Consider the following 15,094-nt stretch of genomic DNA (forward strand, 5'->3'; position numbering starts at 1 on the left):
CAAAAACCTTGGAGTGCAGGTTCATAGCTCCTTGAAAGTGGAGTCGCAGGTAGATAGGATAGTGAAGAAGGATTTTGGTATGCTTTCCTTTATTGGTCAGAGTATTGAGTACAGAAGTTGGGAGGTCATGTTGCGGCTGTACAGGACATTGGTTAGGCCGCTATTGGAATATTGCGTGCAATTCTGGTCTCCTTCCTATTGGAAAGATGTTGTGAAACTTGAAAGGGTTCAGAAAAGATTTACAAGGATGTTGCCAGGGTTGGAGTATCTGAGCTACAGGGAGAGGCTGAACAGGCTGGGGCTGTTTTCCCTGGAGCGTCGGAGGCTGAGGGTTGACCTTATCGAGGTTTACAAAATTATGATGGGCATGGATAGGATAAACAGACAAAGTCTTTTGCCTGAGGTCGGAGAGTCCAGAAATAGAGGGCATATGTTTAGGGTGAGAGGGGAAAGATATAAAAGAGACCTTAGGGACAACTTTTTCACGCAGAAGGTGATACATGTATGGAATGAGCTGCCAGAGGATGTGGAGGCTGGTGCAATTGCAACATTTAAGAGGCATTTGGATGGGTATATGAATAGGAAGGGTTTGGAGGGATATGGGCCGGGCGCTGGTAGGTGGGACTAGATTGGGTTGGGATATGTGGTCGGCATGGACGGGTTGGGCTGAAGGGTCTGTTTCCATGCTGTACATCTCTCTGACTCTATAACTATGTTCTGAAATCCATAGTATCTCTTCAAAGTGTGTTAAGAAAAAAGTTGAATGCATATGGGAATATGGACTGAGTGAATGAATCTGTTTTGGGATCCAAAACACTTGCTGAAAGGCCACCATTTGTTATAAAGTTCCATTGCTTAATGTAGTCTATGTACAAATAATTGTACATTCTGCTCTCTTTGAAGCGTTACAGGGCATGATAAGTGCAGTAGTTCTGTTAGCAATCTGAAAGGCAAAAAACAGATTGCTAAATAAAGTCTTTAATTGGAACTCCAAATCAATTCATTTTTAGAGTATTGTTTTTGCTTAGATTGCGACATAGTCAGATTTGTGAATTGACAGCTGTTTCTTAGTGTCAGCTGCAATAAATGTTAGAAGCTGACAGAGCAAGCTCAGAGATGGGTAAGAAATGTGGATATCAGACCCTAATCCTGCACAAATTAAATGCTGCCATGGTTATCTTGCCTACAGTTGTGACGTTTCAGCTGCTAAAATGCTAATGGTTTTGTTACTGATTCAAGCAGTTTGTTTTTTGTTTCCTCTTTGAGAAATGTTACCACTTTTTGTTGAAGTAAACTTTTGAACCAGGAAATCTCCCAGTTCAGACAAGACACCAAGTCCTATACATGCACCATTTGAATATTACTTTTAGAAAAGCAACACTGACATTCAAAGTGTCTGAAATTCAGGTTAATTGGTCCATTTAGGACTCTGCAGAATATTACTTAAACATTTCTGAAACTGGACAACCATTTTGCGGTTAGAAGGATGGAGCCCATGTGACATGATTTCCTTTGATCATTTGATATCCTGAGAAAGGGTCATTTTGTTCTTTTTCCTGATACCAGAACTTGATTTCCTTTTCGTCACAGGATCGTATAACTTTTGTTACTTCCTCAGGGTGTGACTGGAAAAAGTTGCTGATTTTTTTAACGTTTTATCTCTCTTTCCATATCTAAAGTTTACTCTGCTTTTCTGTTTCTCTATTTTCTCAATAGATTTGTTGCAACAAATCAAAATCTTATACAATGATTCCTTAGAACTGGAACATTTCACATTTTTGCAGTTTCTGTTGTTAGATTAGATTAGATTAGATTACTTACAGTGTGGAAACAGGCCCTTCGGCCCAACAAGTCCATACCGACCCGCCGAAGCGCAACCCACCCATACCCCTACATTTACCCCTTACCTAACACTACGGGCAATTTAGCATGGCCAATTCACCTGACCTGCACATCTTTGGACTGTGGGAGGAAACCGGAGCACCCGGAGGAAACCCACGCAGACACTGGGAGAACGTGCAAACTCCACACAGTCAGTCGCCTGAGGCGGGGATTGAACCCAGGTCTCTGGCGCTGTGAGGCAGCAGCGCTAACCACTGTGCCACCGTGCCGCCCCGGGATCAATGGAAATCCAGTACAAATTGATGTTAATCTGAATGATGCTCGACAGTGAACAACTGACAAATGGTATTTACTGCGCATGTCTACTGTAGAAAAATGTTCCTAGCATTAACAATTCAGATAATCAGAAAAATAGATATATGGCAAAGATGTGAGGAAGGATCAATGAAAATGAAATACCCAAAAATCAAAAATGTAATTAAATACAAACAGCAAATGCTACTAAGTGATAGAGGGAATGTTAAGCACTGCATCCACATACAATCGAGTGGGCTGCTTTTTCCTGCCTGGAGCCAAGCTTCTTGATTGAGAGCTGCAGTCACTCAGGCAATTGGGTAGGATTCTGTTGCAGTCCTGAATTGTGCCTGTAAAAATTGAACAGGTTCTGGAAAGCCAGGAGGTGAGTTATTGCTGCAAGATTTCTAGTTTCTGGCCACAGCATTTGAGTTGTTCATTTCGGTTTCTTGTCAGTGGCACCCCCCAGGATGTTAGTGTGGTATTAAGTGATGGTAATGCCATTGATTGCAACGGTTAGATTATCTATTGGTTGAGCAGCACCGTTCATTGGCAGCACCCCCCCCCCCGCCCTACAAAAAGAGGAGGAAGACTGTCTTCAACTGAGTCCATAGGTTGCTGTGCAATGCAGTTTCTGCAAACTCTGGAATACTTAGAGCAGAAGGTGGCCATGGGAAGGAATGAGTTGGGCATCACTGTGGCAGCGTGCCCTTTACGCTGTTTTTGCCTGGCTTCCCGGTTGCTGTTGCTCCTCTTTGGACTGTCTTGGACCAGTGATTCCCAGGTATTGATGGGAATGTTACACTTCACCAGTGAGCCCTTGAGGATATCCCTGAAGTGCTTGCTTTGTCTGCCTGGGGCTTACCTGTCATTTCGGAGCTCCATATGGACTCTGAGTCCCTTGTCAATCATGCTGCCCAGCACGTCAATTGATCAAGGGTGGTCTGTGCCTTGATTTGTGGAATGTTGGCCTGATGTGTTCGTGTCTTCCCAGCGGATTCACAGGAGCTTGCGCATGCAGCATTGCTGGAACTGTTCCAGTGCCTTGAGATGTCAGCTGTAGACAGTCCAAATTGCCTCCACAGAAGATGGCAAGAGCCACCACAGCTCTGTCTGCCATGAGCTTGGTATTGGATTTGATGATGATCTCAAACACCATTTTCCTCAGGCAGCCAAAGACTGGAGGCCGTACTTGATATCATTAATAACTGCTGTGGACAACAGAACACTTGAAAGGTATTGTAAGTGGGCAGTGTTCTCTAAGGCCTCCCTTAATGATTTGGGGTTTACTCCACAATGCCAGTCATGCTGGTAACGTGCCTTCATCTTGCAGATATTTAGGGTGAGACCCATGCTATCACATGCTTATGGTCTGGAGTTTGTCCTCTGATATTGTACGTACACAAGCATCAGCTTAATGATATTGGTTGGGGTGACTTTGGTTTTGGCTAGAAGATGGTGGAGTTTGTATAATTTTCTGCTGGTTCTGTAGGTAGCTCCGCTCAAGTGGGGAGCTTGTCACCTGTGAGGTGAAGCATTGCAGTGAGGTAGATTGAGAAGTTTTGGGGTGATGATTCAGCCCTGCTCGACTCCTGTCTGTATGGAGAAAGGGTTGGTGGTGGAGCCATTTGTCATTACCACAACGTCCATGTTGGCATGGTGCAGGTGAAGGATATTAACAGACTTTGTGGTGCAGCCAAAGTTGAGAAGGATGCTCCATAATGCATCCTGGTTGATGGCATCACAGGCCTATGTGAGGTCGAAGAAGGCCGTGTACATGGGATAAGTTCTTTTCTCTGCATTTCTGCTGTAGCTGTCACGTGGTGAAAATCATTTCCGTTGTGCATTCCATGGCCGAAGCCACTCTGAGACTCTAGGAGGAGTTTCTCAGCCACAGGGAGGAGACTGTTGAGGAGGGCCTTGGTGATGACCTTTCCAACAGTTGACAGCATTGATGCCCAGAATTTGTATAACATGAATGTCATTTGCCACCTATTAGCCCAAACTTTGATATTGTCTAGGTCTAGCTGTATTTGGACATGGACTGTACCTTATCTGAGGACTCTTAAGTGGTGCTGATCAATGTGGAATCATCAGTGAACATCCCCACTTCTGACCTTATGACATAATGGTTCTGTTCTGAGCAGATGTATGCTCCAATTTCAAAATCGTAAGGATTTGTCCTTTCGTTGATTGTGGGAGAAGGTGATGTTCTTGCCTCTATTTATCCGTCTGTTTGGCTGTACACAGTGTGTCACCTAAGAAAAAGCTGATTTGATTTAGGAAGGATATGGGTTGGATTTCTTAAAACCATTCATCTACTAACATCAGGATATTGGGCAAGTTAACTTTTTTCCTTTTGTTGTCTATTTTGTTTAGAATGTGGTGGATTGTTTCTGTTGCTGTGATTTTAAAAAAAAATTTCTTGGTTTTCACAGCGTGGGCATAAATTTCAAAGCAGATTGAGGTGAGTGTGGATTTGACATGAGGCCTTCTTAATAAAGATTTCTGTTTTGCAATTTTGTAGTTAGTCATAGAGATGTACAGCACAGAAACAAACCCTTCAGTCCAACTTGTTCATGCCTCCCAGATATCCTAAATTGATCTAGTCCCATTTGCCAGCATTTAGCCCATATCTCTCTACCTTTCCTATTCATATACCCATACAGATGCCTTTTAAATGTTGTAATTGTACCAGCCTCCTTCTATACACGCACCATCCTCTGCGTGAAAAATTTGCCCTTTGGTACCCTTTTATATCTTTCCCCTCCCATCCTAAACCTACTCCCTCAGTCCAGGGAAAAGACTTTGTCTCTTTTACCCTATCCATGCCGCTCATGATTTTATAAACCTCTGTAACCTCCGCATAAAATGTCAAACCCATTAGTAGGGTAGCTGGTAGAAAGGTACAGTCAAAATTCGATTACAAAGATTGTTTCAATTTTACAAATCTGCTACTATTGGTCCTAGACTTAGTAGCCAATCCAAAAAAAAGCCTTTATTCATGACAAAATTAAGCAGAGAAGACAGTAATAAAGCATGGAAACAGACCCTTCAGTCCTACTTGTCCATGCAATCCATTTTCCCCCAGACTAAAGCAGTATAACATTTTCCTGTGTTTGGCTCACATCCCTCTAAATTTTTCTTATTCATGTAACTATACAATGTCTTTTAAAATGTTTAACTGTATCTGTATCTACTACTTCCTCTGGCAGTTCATTCCACACATTAATCACTTGTGTGAAAAAATTGCCTCAGGCCACTTACAAATATGCCCTCTGGTTTTGAGCTTACCTACCCTAGGAAAAAGACCGTTGCTATTCATCTTACCTATACCCCTCGTGACTTTTAAAACCTCCAAGAACACCCCTCAACCTGCTAAATTCCAGTGGAAAGAAGTCCCAATCTACTCAGTTTGTACACATTTCAACCATATTATTAACTACATAGCTCTTCCATAAGGTTCCTCCCTGCCTGGCTAATGCTCTGTAAGTGGATTCTAGATAGTCGAAGGTGGAGGACAGGAAAACTAAACTGTGGCTGAAAGAGCTGCTCCTTTTGTTTTGAGGTCTTTTCAGTGTTGGAGCAGTAATTGCTGTTTTATAAGCTGTTTGGAATATTGGAGGGAAAAAATAGATCAAAACAACAGCACTTTAAAAAAGAGGAAGACAGGCAAAGGCAGTGACCATGTGGGAAGTGAATCAAACAGAGAAATAAACTTGCACCGCTATGTGACCCAGCAGTGAACCTGCACAGCTGACAGTTATAAAGATAAGAGGGGCACGGATAAGGTAAACAGACAAGGTCTCTCCGGGGTGGGCACAGGTTTGGGGTGAGCGGGAAAAGATTTAAAAGGGACCTCTGGGCAACACGTTCATGCCAACAGTGGTGCGTGTATGGAGTGAGCTGCCAGAGGAAATGGTGGAGACTGGTATAGTAACAATATTTAAATAGCGCGCACACAGACACTCACAATGTTTTACTACAACTTTTTGACAGGTCCCACCTTTGCCATGTAGAGGACAATGTTGGAGAGGTTATCTGGGAAAGGGGGTTTAGGGTACACCCCTGTGTAGAACTCCAGGGAAAGTGTGGGGAGAGAGAGGGCAGGCAGTCAGTCATTTGGAGACGGTGTCTAGGCTCCCATCAATGTCCAGGAACGTTCTCTGCAGCATTTCAGTAAACAGAGTTCACTTTTAATCACTGTAAATAAAAGATGTTATCAGTGTTGGAAACGCATCTTTCTTGTAATTTTTGTCGGGACCTTGAGATCTTTGGATAATCCGAAATTCGGATAATCTGTTTCTCTGTATAGGTTACAGCTATGATAAATTCTACTTCAGCATTAAATTTTCAGCTATAACTGATGGACAAATTAAAGAAAAAAACGTGGCGCAGGGCACTTGTCTTAACTGAACCAAGTTATATTGCTGTTGTTTTGATTGACCAGTTAATTTACTGACTGGACTCGCTCAATATTTTGCTGGTTACCATTTTCTAACAGGATCACTGAAGGATGGAACAAAGTTTGATTCTTCCCGGGACCGATCTAAACCATTTAAATTTAAAATTGGTCGAAATGAGGTCATCAGGGGCTGGGACGAAGGATTAGCTCAGGTAAAACTGAATTTGAATTCTATCTTTATGCCACCATACTGTCCAAGGTTCTGACTCTTGCGGGATTACATTTGTAGAGGTTGTACCCACTCTCCCATGGATTACCCAAACAACAATTCATTAGAGAATGTACACAGTGAGTGCTGTGAGCAATTTCACTGTGGAGCAATACATCAGAGTTTCTTTGTCTTTACTAAATATATGCATGGTCTCTTTTCCAACAAGAGTTAATGGTTATAACTTGTATCTTAACTTGCAGCAAGTCCTTTTTCCCTGGTGTCTCTGTGCTCATGACTTTGGTGCCAGTCAAGCAACATCTTGATTTTAAAATTCTTATCTTTGTTTTAACATTCCTCAATGGCCTTGTCTCTTTCTAATCTGCATTTTACTCCAGTCCTACACTTTCCTGAGATCTCTGGATTCTCCAAATTTGAGATTTATACCTTTTTTATACTTTTTCATCCTTTCAGACACCTTTTTTTAAAACAACCTCTTTCACCAAGCTTTAGGTGATAATGTTTGACTGTCATTGGATGATATCTGCACATATGATTTGGTGTGGCTTTTTTTTTGCAATGCTGGTGTGAAGTGTAAAATGCCCTTTGGCATGTTTCATTGCGTAAATCAAAATATTATAAGATGAACAGCATTGTCTTCTGCTTTCTTCCTGTTGAATTCTGAGCTAAGGTATAGAGGAAAGTTGTTTTGTTTTGTCTGCTTCTCACATTTTAGTTATCCTTTCACTCTTGAATTGTTCAAAATTAGTTGATTATAGGCAAGCCGAACACATTTTTTACTCTCCTAGACAGCACTTTGTACTCCTACACGGTATAAATTCATACACAAATTGGAACATGATTCAGCGTTGTCATCATCAGGGCAATAATGTAAAATATCTGCCTCCTCACTGTGTCTAATGGGAAGTTTAAAACATTTATAGATACTGAGAGAAATCATCTGGCTGTGTTGCCAAAATACAATGCAGGCATCGAATGAAGGTAGGATCAGGCTTGATGAAAGTCTGTCTGCTCTTCTGCCCACATAATTGGCTGATATCACTGCCTGCCCTCGGATATGATCTGGTCACTTGGATGATGTGCTAAACAGCTGCTGTCTGCCTAGGAACTGTACCTCAGCAAGAATATGTGCCTTTTAGAAAGAATTTTCAAACTGAACATCAAACCTGAAACCAATATTTTTGTATAAAATGCAGTTTTGTGATGCTGTCAATAGTGTGAAAATATCAACAATTATTTTTGTATTCTTAAGTTGAAGATTATTGTCCTGAAACATTAGCTTTTCCCTCTCCTCTTCAGCATGATAACAACACTGGAGTCTGGAACGTCCGTGACTCTTTTTCTTCACAAATGGAGAGTGCTGGCATTTGGTGAGGGAGGGCAGTGGTTTTTGTAAATACTGAACTAAAAGATACTAATTAATCTTAAGTACCAGAACCTGTTCAAAGTACTAGACACTAGATTGCAATTGTCCTAAAGTCAAATTTTTTTCAATGAACTGTTTGTAATTAAGACATACCCCTATATGTTTTGATTAAATTCACCCAAATTTGGCTAACAGGTGCAAGATTGATCATTGTGTAGTTGTTCTGAATTTATCAGTGGCTATTTTCAAACAATGCTGTAAAAATGACAGGGAAAACCCAATTCTGTTCAAACAGGTGGTCCCAAATCTGCTTTGTAAAGGGGTTATCCTCTGGAATTAAAAATTATCTTTTGTTAGAAATTCTGTGGGATTCCTGCATTTAATTTAATAGCAGAAGTGCTTAACACAAACTATTTACAGATTAAAATGTTCTATCTATTGCGCCCTACACCCTGCCTTGAAACCATGAAGAGAAACTGACTTGCTTTCTGATCTTTCTCCCTGATATTGATCTTAAATGGCCAAATTCTGAATTTCAGGAGTGATAGTGGGAAGCATTTTTCATACAAATGACAGCAGAAATTGCAATTTTTCTTTCCCCAAAACACTATGAATAGATATATTCTTGTCCAAGTCGTGATAATTATTCTGTTGGGGTGTAAATGGATGTGGAACAAAAGCAAGTAAATGTGTTTAAGGTACAGATCAACTAACATCTGATTGGTCAGCATTGATAATCTGATTCAATCTGTGTCTAGTGACTGGGTCACAAAGTGTGGCACTGGAAAAGCATGCCAATCAAGCAGCATCCGAGGAGCAGGAGAGTTGATGTTTCGAGCATAAGTTCTTCATGAGGAATGGAAGGGTGGGCCAAGGGGCTGAGAGATAAATGGGAGAGGGGTGGGGCTGGGGGAAGGTTGCTAGGAATGCAGTATTTAGTTGAAGATGGAGGTGATGGTGATAGGTTGGAGTGGATAGGTGGGAAGGAAGATGGACAGGTGAGACAGCTCAAGAGGGTGGTGCTGAGTTGGACAGTTGTATCTGGGATAAAGTGGAGGGAGGAGAGATGAGGAAACAGGTGAAATTGACATTGATACCATGTGGTTGGAGAGTCCCAAGGCAGCAGATGAGGTGTTCTTCCTTCAGGCGTCATCTTCTGCCTTGGGACCAAATCCGAGCAACTGATATCTCTATGACATCTGGAGGAAGAGCTCCTCATCTGCTGCCTTCAGATCCTCCAACTGTCCAACTTGGCACCACCCTCTTGAGCTGTCTTACCTGTGCATCTTCCTTCCCACCTATACACTCCAACCTATCACCATCACCCACCTTCATCTACCTATTGCATTCCCAGCTACCTTCCCCAGCCCCCACCCTTCTCCTCCCATTTCTCTCAGACCCCCCTCCCTAAGCGTTCCTGATGAAGAGCTTATGCTCGAAATGTTAACGCTCCTACTCCTCAGATGCTGCCTGACCAGCTGTGCCTTTCTAGTACCACGCTTTTTGACTCTGATCTCCAACATCTGCAGTCCTCATTTTCTCCTCCATGTCTAGTGGCTGTAAGGAGACATGCAATGAGCAGTCACTCTGGGTTTAATGAATAAAATCTGTCTCTCATTCACATTTTTTTTCTAAAAATTTCTACTTTTATCAACAATTCTAGCCCTATGACACATGCATCCCGGAGATGTTAAGATTTTTAAACATCATACCCTCTTTTGCAGAAATTTGCATTACTGGGAGGGAAAGCTTTTTGCCAGTTCGATGTTAAGTTTGTGAAAAAAACAATTCTGAAGCGAGGCTGGGGTAGTTTTCTTTTTGCTTTTCATAGAATCACAGTGCAGGAGATTCTCTTTGGCCTTTATGTACATCCCATTGTTTGTTATTATAATAGAGAGCACTGATATTTAACTCTTCTTGGTTTTACTGCTTCTAATGTGGTTTCTTAAAACCAATGTAGATTTATGCTCCTATGTTACTTCTCAATTTTAGATGAGTGTTGGACAAAGAGCAAAACTGACCTGCACTTCTGACTATGCTTATGGGGATTCTGGCCACCCTGGGGTCATCCCACCCAATGCTACTTTGATCTTTGATGTAGAGCTCTTGAGACTCGAGTGAAAGCATTACTTGGTAGGTGGAATTGCAATATGGCTGAGGTTTTTTTAAAAGGTTAGATATTGTTATCTGTAACACAACAAAATTGGGATGCAAAATAATTTTTTTTTATTTTGACAGGTTTGTTTCCTGCTTTTGGCACATACACTTGGGAGAGTTTGAAGATTTGTGCATTGAATGTGCAGAACTTGGTTATAAACACACTACATTTACTTTCCCCATCTACAATCTGCATTTTGTAGGCAACACATTTGCTTCTCTCCTGTTCCTTTTGGGCTGTAACTTAACTTAATCTGATGTTAATCCTACAGTGTTTTTCAAAATTGTGCTTTGCTTTCTGAATCTTAAATTGCATGTGATCAAGTATTAATACTAAGGTGCCTGTCATGTCAAAAGGAAAGCTGATCATTTATACCATACCACTTTTAACATTAAATTGTTAAACCATAAGATAATAGTTTTCAATTGACTTGGTACATTAAAACGCCATAAACTGAATGCGAACCAACAACATTGTGGCCATACAGATTGCGATCTTTTTAATTTGCCAATCTTGGAATAGAAGTTGTTATTGTGATCTGCTTGTATTGTATAAATATTCATGCCAAATAGTCAACACAAACTTATCATTGGGAATTATCCAATACTGAAGGGTCAAATTGATCCATGGTTAACTAAGAGGTTTATTTGTGGAGGTGGGAGGGAAAGTGGGGTCAGTTTACCTTTGCTAATTCTTGCTTGAGTTGTTTTTTAACACCGTGCTTTTCTCTGCTAGCATGCAGGCCTAGTTGCCAAATTTTAACTTTGCATGTTGTTTTCATCAAGACCTCATCCAGATATTTGATTCTACATGTAAGTATCTCAACAGGATCTAGGCTTCAATGCTATTTAACTTGGGACAAATGGTCATTGTTCTCCTAAATGTTTAAAATCTGGTGCTGGGTAGGGATTGATGCTGATTTTCATCTTTTTATTTTGCGAGAGAGGATGTGTTAACTTATACATTTCCAAAAATCATCAGTTGCTAATGGATGATTCTCTCACCTCAGCTGTAGAGGGCACCCAATGATGTTTTTAGTTTAGTTGTGAATCAAGAAAGGCAGCAAAATCATTGGAGACTGATAAACTGATGATTAATGTAGGGACCATAGAAATGTAAGTTGTGCTGTTAGTACTGGCAGAGGCTCAATAGTGATATACAGTACCTGTTGCAGAGTTCACATTAAGCTAGACACTTCTCCCTCTGCTGTTGTTCTTGCCTCAGCCATTCTTGGAGGATTAGCCAGTATGTCCCTTTTTGTAACAAGTTAATTGTGTGCTAGCAACACATTTGTAATCAGAAAATGCTGATCATCACTACTGTCATCCCATCTCTTATCTATTTAGTGTGGCTTATGATACTTTTATTGCATGTAGCTCTGATCAACAATTCATTTTGGAATTCATGGCTTTTACAATAAAATGCTTTGTGCCAGTTTGTGGTGTGGTGCTTGTTTTTGGACATAAAACCTTGGAAAAAATGAAGTACACAAAAAGGCCAGCTCATGTCTCCACCAGTTGAATAAATAATTCTTCCCTTCTGTTTCCACTTTCCAGAACCTGGTCCATATCCTTGCATATTAATGCTTCAAGTACAGATACAGCTTCTTTTTGAATGAGTTGAAGGTTTATGCGTCTGCACCAAACTAGATAATAAATTCCAAATTCCCACTACACCCAAGGTAAAAATGTTTCTTCTTGTCCACTCTAATCCTTCTTGCCAATCAGAAGGATGCAAGTCTTCACTGATTTTATTTATTGTCATGTCTACCAAAGTACAGTGAAAAGCTTTGTTTATGTGCATAATAAGCAAAAATGTACAGATCAAAAAGCTATAGGCAGAGGCATACAGGTTACATTGTACAGGGCATGCCCTAAGTGACATCAGCCTTAGCAAAATCAGCATTATTTGGCTGGAGAGTCCATTCATCAGTCAGGAGATTGCTGGGAAGGTGTTCCTGAACTTGCTGGTGTGTTCAGGCTTCTGTATCTGCCTGATGGAAGAGATTAGTGGGGTGTTAAGTTATTTTACTCCTGAGGTTCTTACACATTTGATGCAACTGCAACACACCACCAACTTCTGTGTTGGTGTGTTGCTACCAAATTTATTAAGCACAGTACAGGTTTTCTGGAGGAACCTTTAGCAGAGCTTACAGGGTCGTGGCCAAAAGCGCCGTCTGAACAAAGGAAATAGTCTGTCCTTTATACAAAAACTCTCAACATCAGTTAGTACTGCCCACAAGATAACCATCAGCCGTCCCCACATAGTCACATGCCACTCAAGATACAATGCAGTGACCACCCCACCTCCCAGAAGCAATGTAATGCAAATCAGTCCTTAATGGTCAAATCTGTTGCAAATTGTTTTATGTAACTGTAGGGAAGTAGTTACATTCCAACAAAAATGTTCTTATTGATTTCTGGATGAAAATGTAAATCATCCCTGAATGGCAAGGAAGTGGTCATGGAAACCTCTCTCATTCCATCTATAAGACAAAGACACACCGCCTTACCCCCAGGGCATTCAGTTTCTTGCAGGTCAGTAGAGCAAATTAACTCTTTAGTATCTCTGGGCTGCAATGGGTCTCTGTTGCTGGTATCCTTTTCATGGCTGCAAGCTGTGTAATTGGAGTCCATGGATGGAAGGTTGGCTTCTATGATGGTCTGGGCTGTACACACCAGCTCTGTAGTTTCTTACAGTCCAGGGCAGAGCAGTTACCATACGAGGCTGTTGTGCATCTGGACAGTATGGTTTCAATGGTGCATCTATAAAAGTTGTGCATTCTTTATCCAAACCCCTAATCATTTTGAAAAACGTCAAACTGATTTATTTAAAGTCACTAGCTTTCAGAGTGCTGCTCCTTCATCAGATCAAGTCACTTCAGCCAATACTTGTCGACAGCATTTGCTCAGGACAGTCACTCTTGCTCCCCATAACAATATGCCGTCCTCTACTATAAGCTGGTCTCTCCAGGTCCACAAAGATATTAATTCAAGTTGTGACGGCTCATTTGGTTTCCCCAATTCTTTCAGTTTGGAAAGGACTGGATCCTGCAGTGTCCAGAATCTCATTGTTAGCTGTTACAGATTCTTCCAGTCGGGGTACCACTAATTGTGTATCTGCTAATGGGAGATGGCTCAATGCATCTGTGTTCACTACTCATCCTCAGATGGCATTCTAACTTTATAATTATAAGCACTTAGAGCTCACTGAATGCAGCCCAAAGCTATGAGTGGCATTGTGTTGTCTCTGTTAAGCAGGCCAGGTAAGGGTTTGTGATGTGATGATCATGAACTTTTGTCCATGATGCTATCAGTGGAATATCCTGACTCCAAATATGACTGCCAGTCCTTTTTTTTTCTATTTGGCCATAATAATGTCTAAAGGTCCCTGGTTCGATCCCGGGTTTCGGCAAGTGCAGAACTGCTTGCGTGCTCTGTCCTTTGTTAAGCTGTGATGGAGGCGAGTGAACGAATGTGAAGCTCTGCACCTTTCCTTGCTGGCGCAAGGGTGGTTTGGATTGCATCTCGTGCTCCTGCAGCAATTCTAATTATCCATCGAATTCAGCACCGCCTTCCTAACCTGCAATCTTCTTCCCGACCTCTCCTCCCCCACCCCAGTCTGACCTATCACCCTCACCTTGACCTCTTTCCACCTATCACATTTCTGACGCCCCTCCCCCAAGTCCCTCCTCCCTACCTTTTATCTTAGCCTGCTGGACAAATGTTCCTCATTCCTGAAGAAGGGCTTATGCCCGAAACGTCGATTCTCCTGTTCCCTGGATGCTGCCTGACCTGCGCTGTTTCAGCCATAATAATGCTTTGCATTATCAAAGTCTGAGATGCATAAGCCATTGATCATTCCTCTCTATTGGGCCACTTATGAGCTAATACCACTCTGATGCCATTTGAAAGGCCTCCTGTACCAATACCAAATCTTTCTTGGGATCATAGTGTGCTAATGCCTTAGGATGGTAGCTGTTTCTTTACTTCATTGAAAGCTGGAGCTTGTCTGAGATCATCTTCAAGGCTGACCTTTTAGTTTTGAAAGTGTTGATGCAAAGGTGCTACAACAGGCCAGGTTATGTATGAACTTTTAATAATTTACAAGATCAAGAAATGATGTAAGCTCCTGGACAGATGTAGAAGTCCAGACACGTTTGATCACCTTCACTTTGTCTTCCAATAGGTGTTACCCAGTCTTGTTGATTCTGTAGCTCAAAAGTCATTTGGGGGGGGGGTCTGGAACACACACATTTTCTCCTTCTTAGGACTACACACAAATTCTATAATAATTTTCCAAAGGCAGTTATATGCCTAAGTGTTTCTTACTAGTTATCCCTGTTATCAGGATGTCATCTAGGTAAATGGTGACCTGAGGTGGACATTGAAAAATGTTCTTTTGTGACTCTGCAAGATGGCGGCAAGATTCTGTAGAATTGCTGTGGACAGCTCTGCCTAACAGCCAAAGCATGCTGGTGTTTTTTGCCATCCCTGGCCAACTTGTGTGGTGGAAGTATTAGTTTAAAATCTTACAGAACACATATTCGTTAATATTTGGGAGTGGGAAGGATGCCAAAGGGAAAAGGAGCGAGCAAACAGCAGCAGGGAGGACACTCCCCTGCAGCATTAGCAGCCTCTCCTGAACCACCTGAGGACCAGACCGACTCTCAGGAATTGGCTGCAGCGATAGAGAGACTTACCTTGAAATTTGGAGCTGCGATAGAGGAAATCCGTGGGGAAATTCGTGCCCAGGTGCAACCTATCACATCCATGCTGCAGAAACATGAGCAGGAGATCC

At 41.6% G+C, this 15,094-nt stretch overlaps 1 protein-coding gene across 1 annotated transcript in view; it reads left to right on the forward strand.

The window, feature by feature from the left end:
* The window catches only part of LOC122560304 (peptidyl-prolyl cis-trans isomerase FKBP1A-like), a 16,973-nt gene extending 5,245 nt beyond the window's left edge, over window positions 1-11,728 (forward strand). Inside the window, exons 3-5 of the mRNA XM_043710881.1 lie at window positions 6,641-6,753; window positions 10,129-10,269; window positions 10,375-11,728. Of these exons, the coding sequence (XP_043566816.1) occupies window positions 6,641-6,753; window positions 10,129-10,257 (242 nt within the window). The 3' untranslated portion in view covers window positions 10,258-10,269; window positions 10,375-11,728. The remainder of the gene's footprint in view (window positions 1-6,640; window positions 6,754-10,128; window positions 10,270-10,374) is intronic.
* Window positions 11,729-15,094: the final 3,366 nt, after the last annotated feature.

Source organism: Chiloscyllium plagiosum, chromosome 20, assembly GCF_004010195.1.
Source record: "Chiloscyllium plagiosum isolate BGI_BamShark_2017 chromosome 20, ASM401019v2, whole genome shotgun sequence".
Classification (NCBI taxonomy): Eukaryota; Metazoa; Chordata; class Chondrichthyes; order Orectolobiformes; family Hemiscylliidae; genus Chiloscyllium; species Chiloscyllium plagiosum.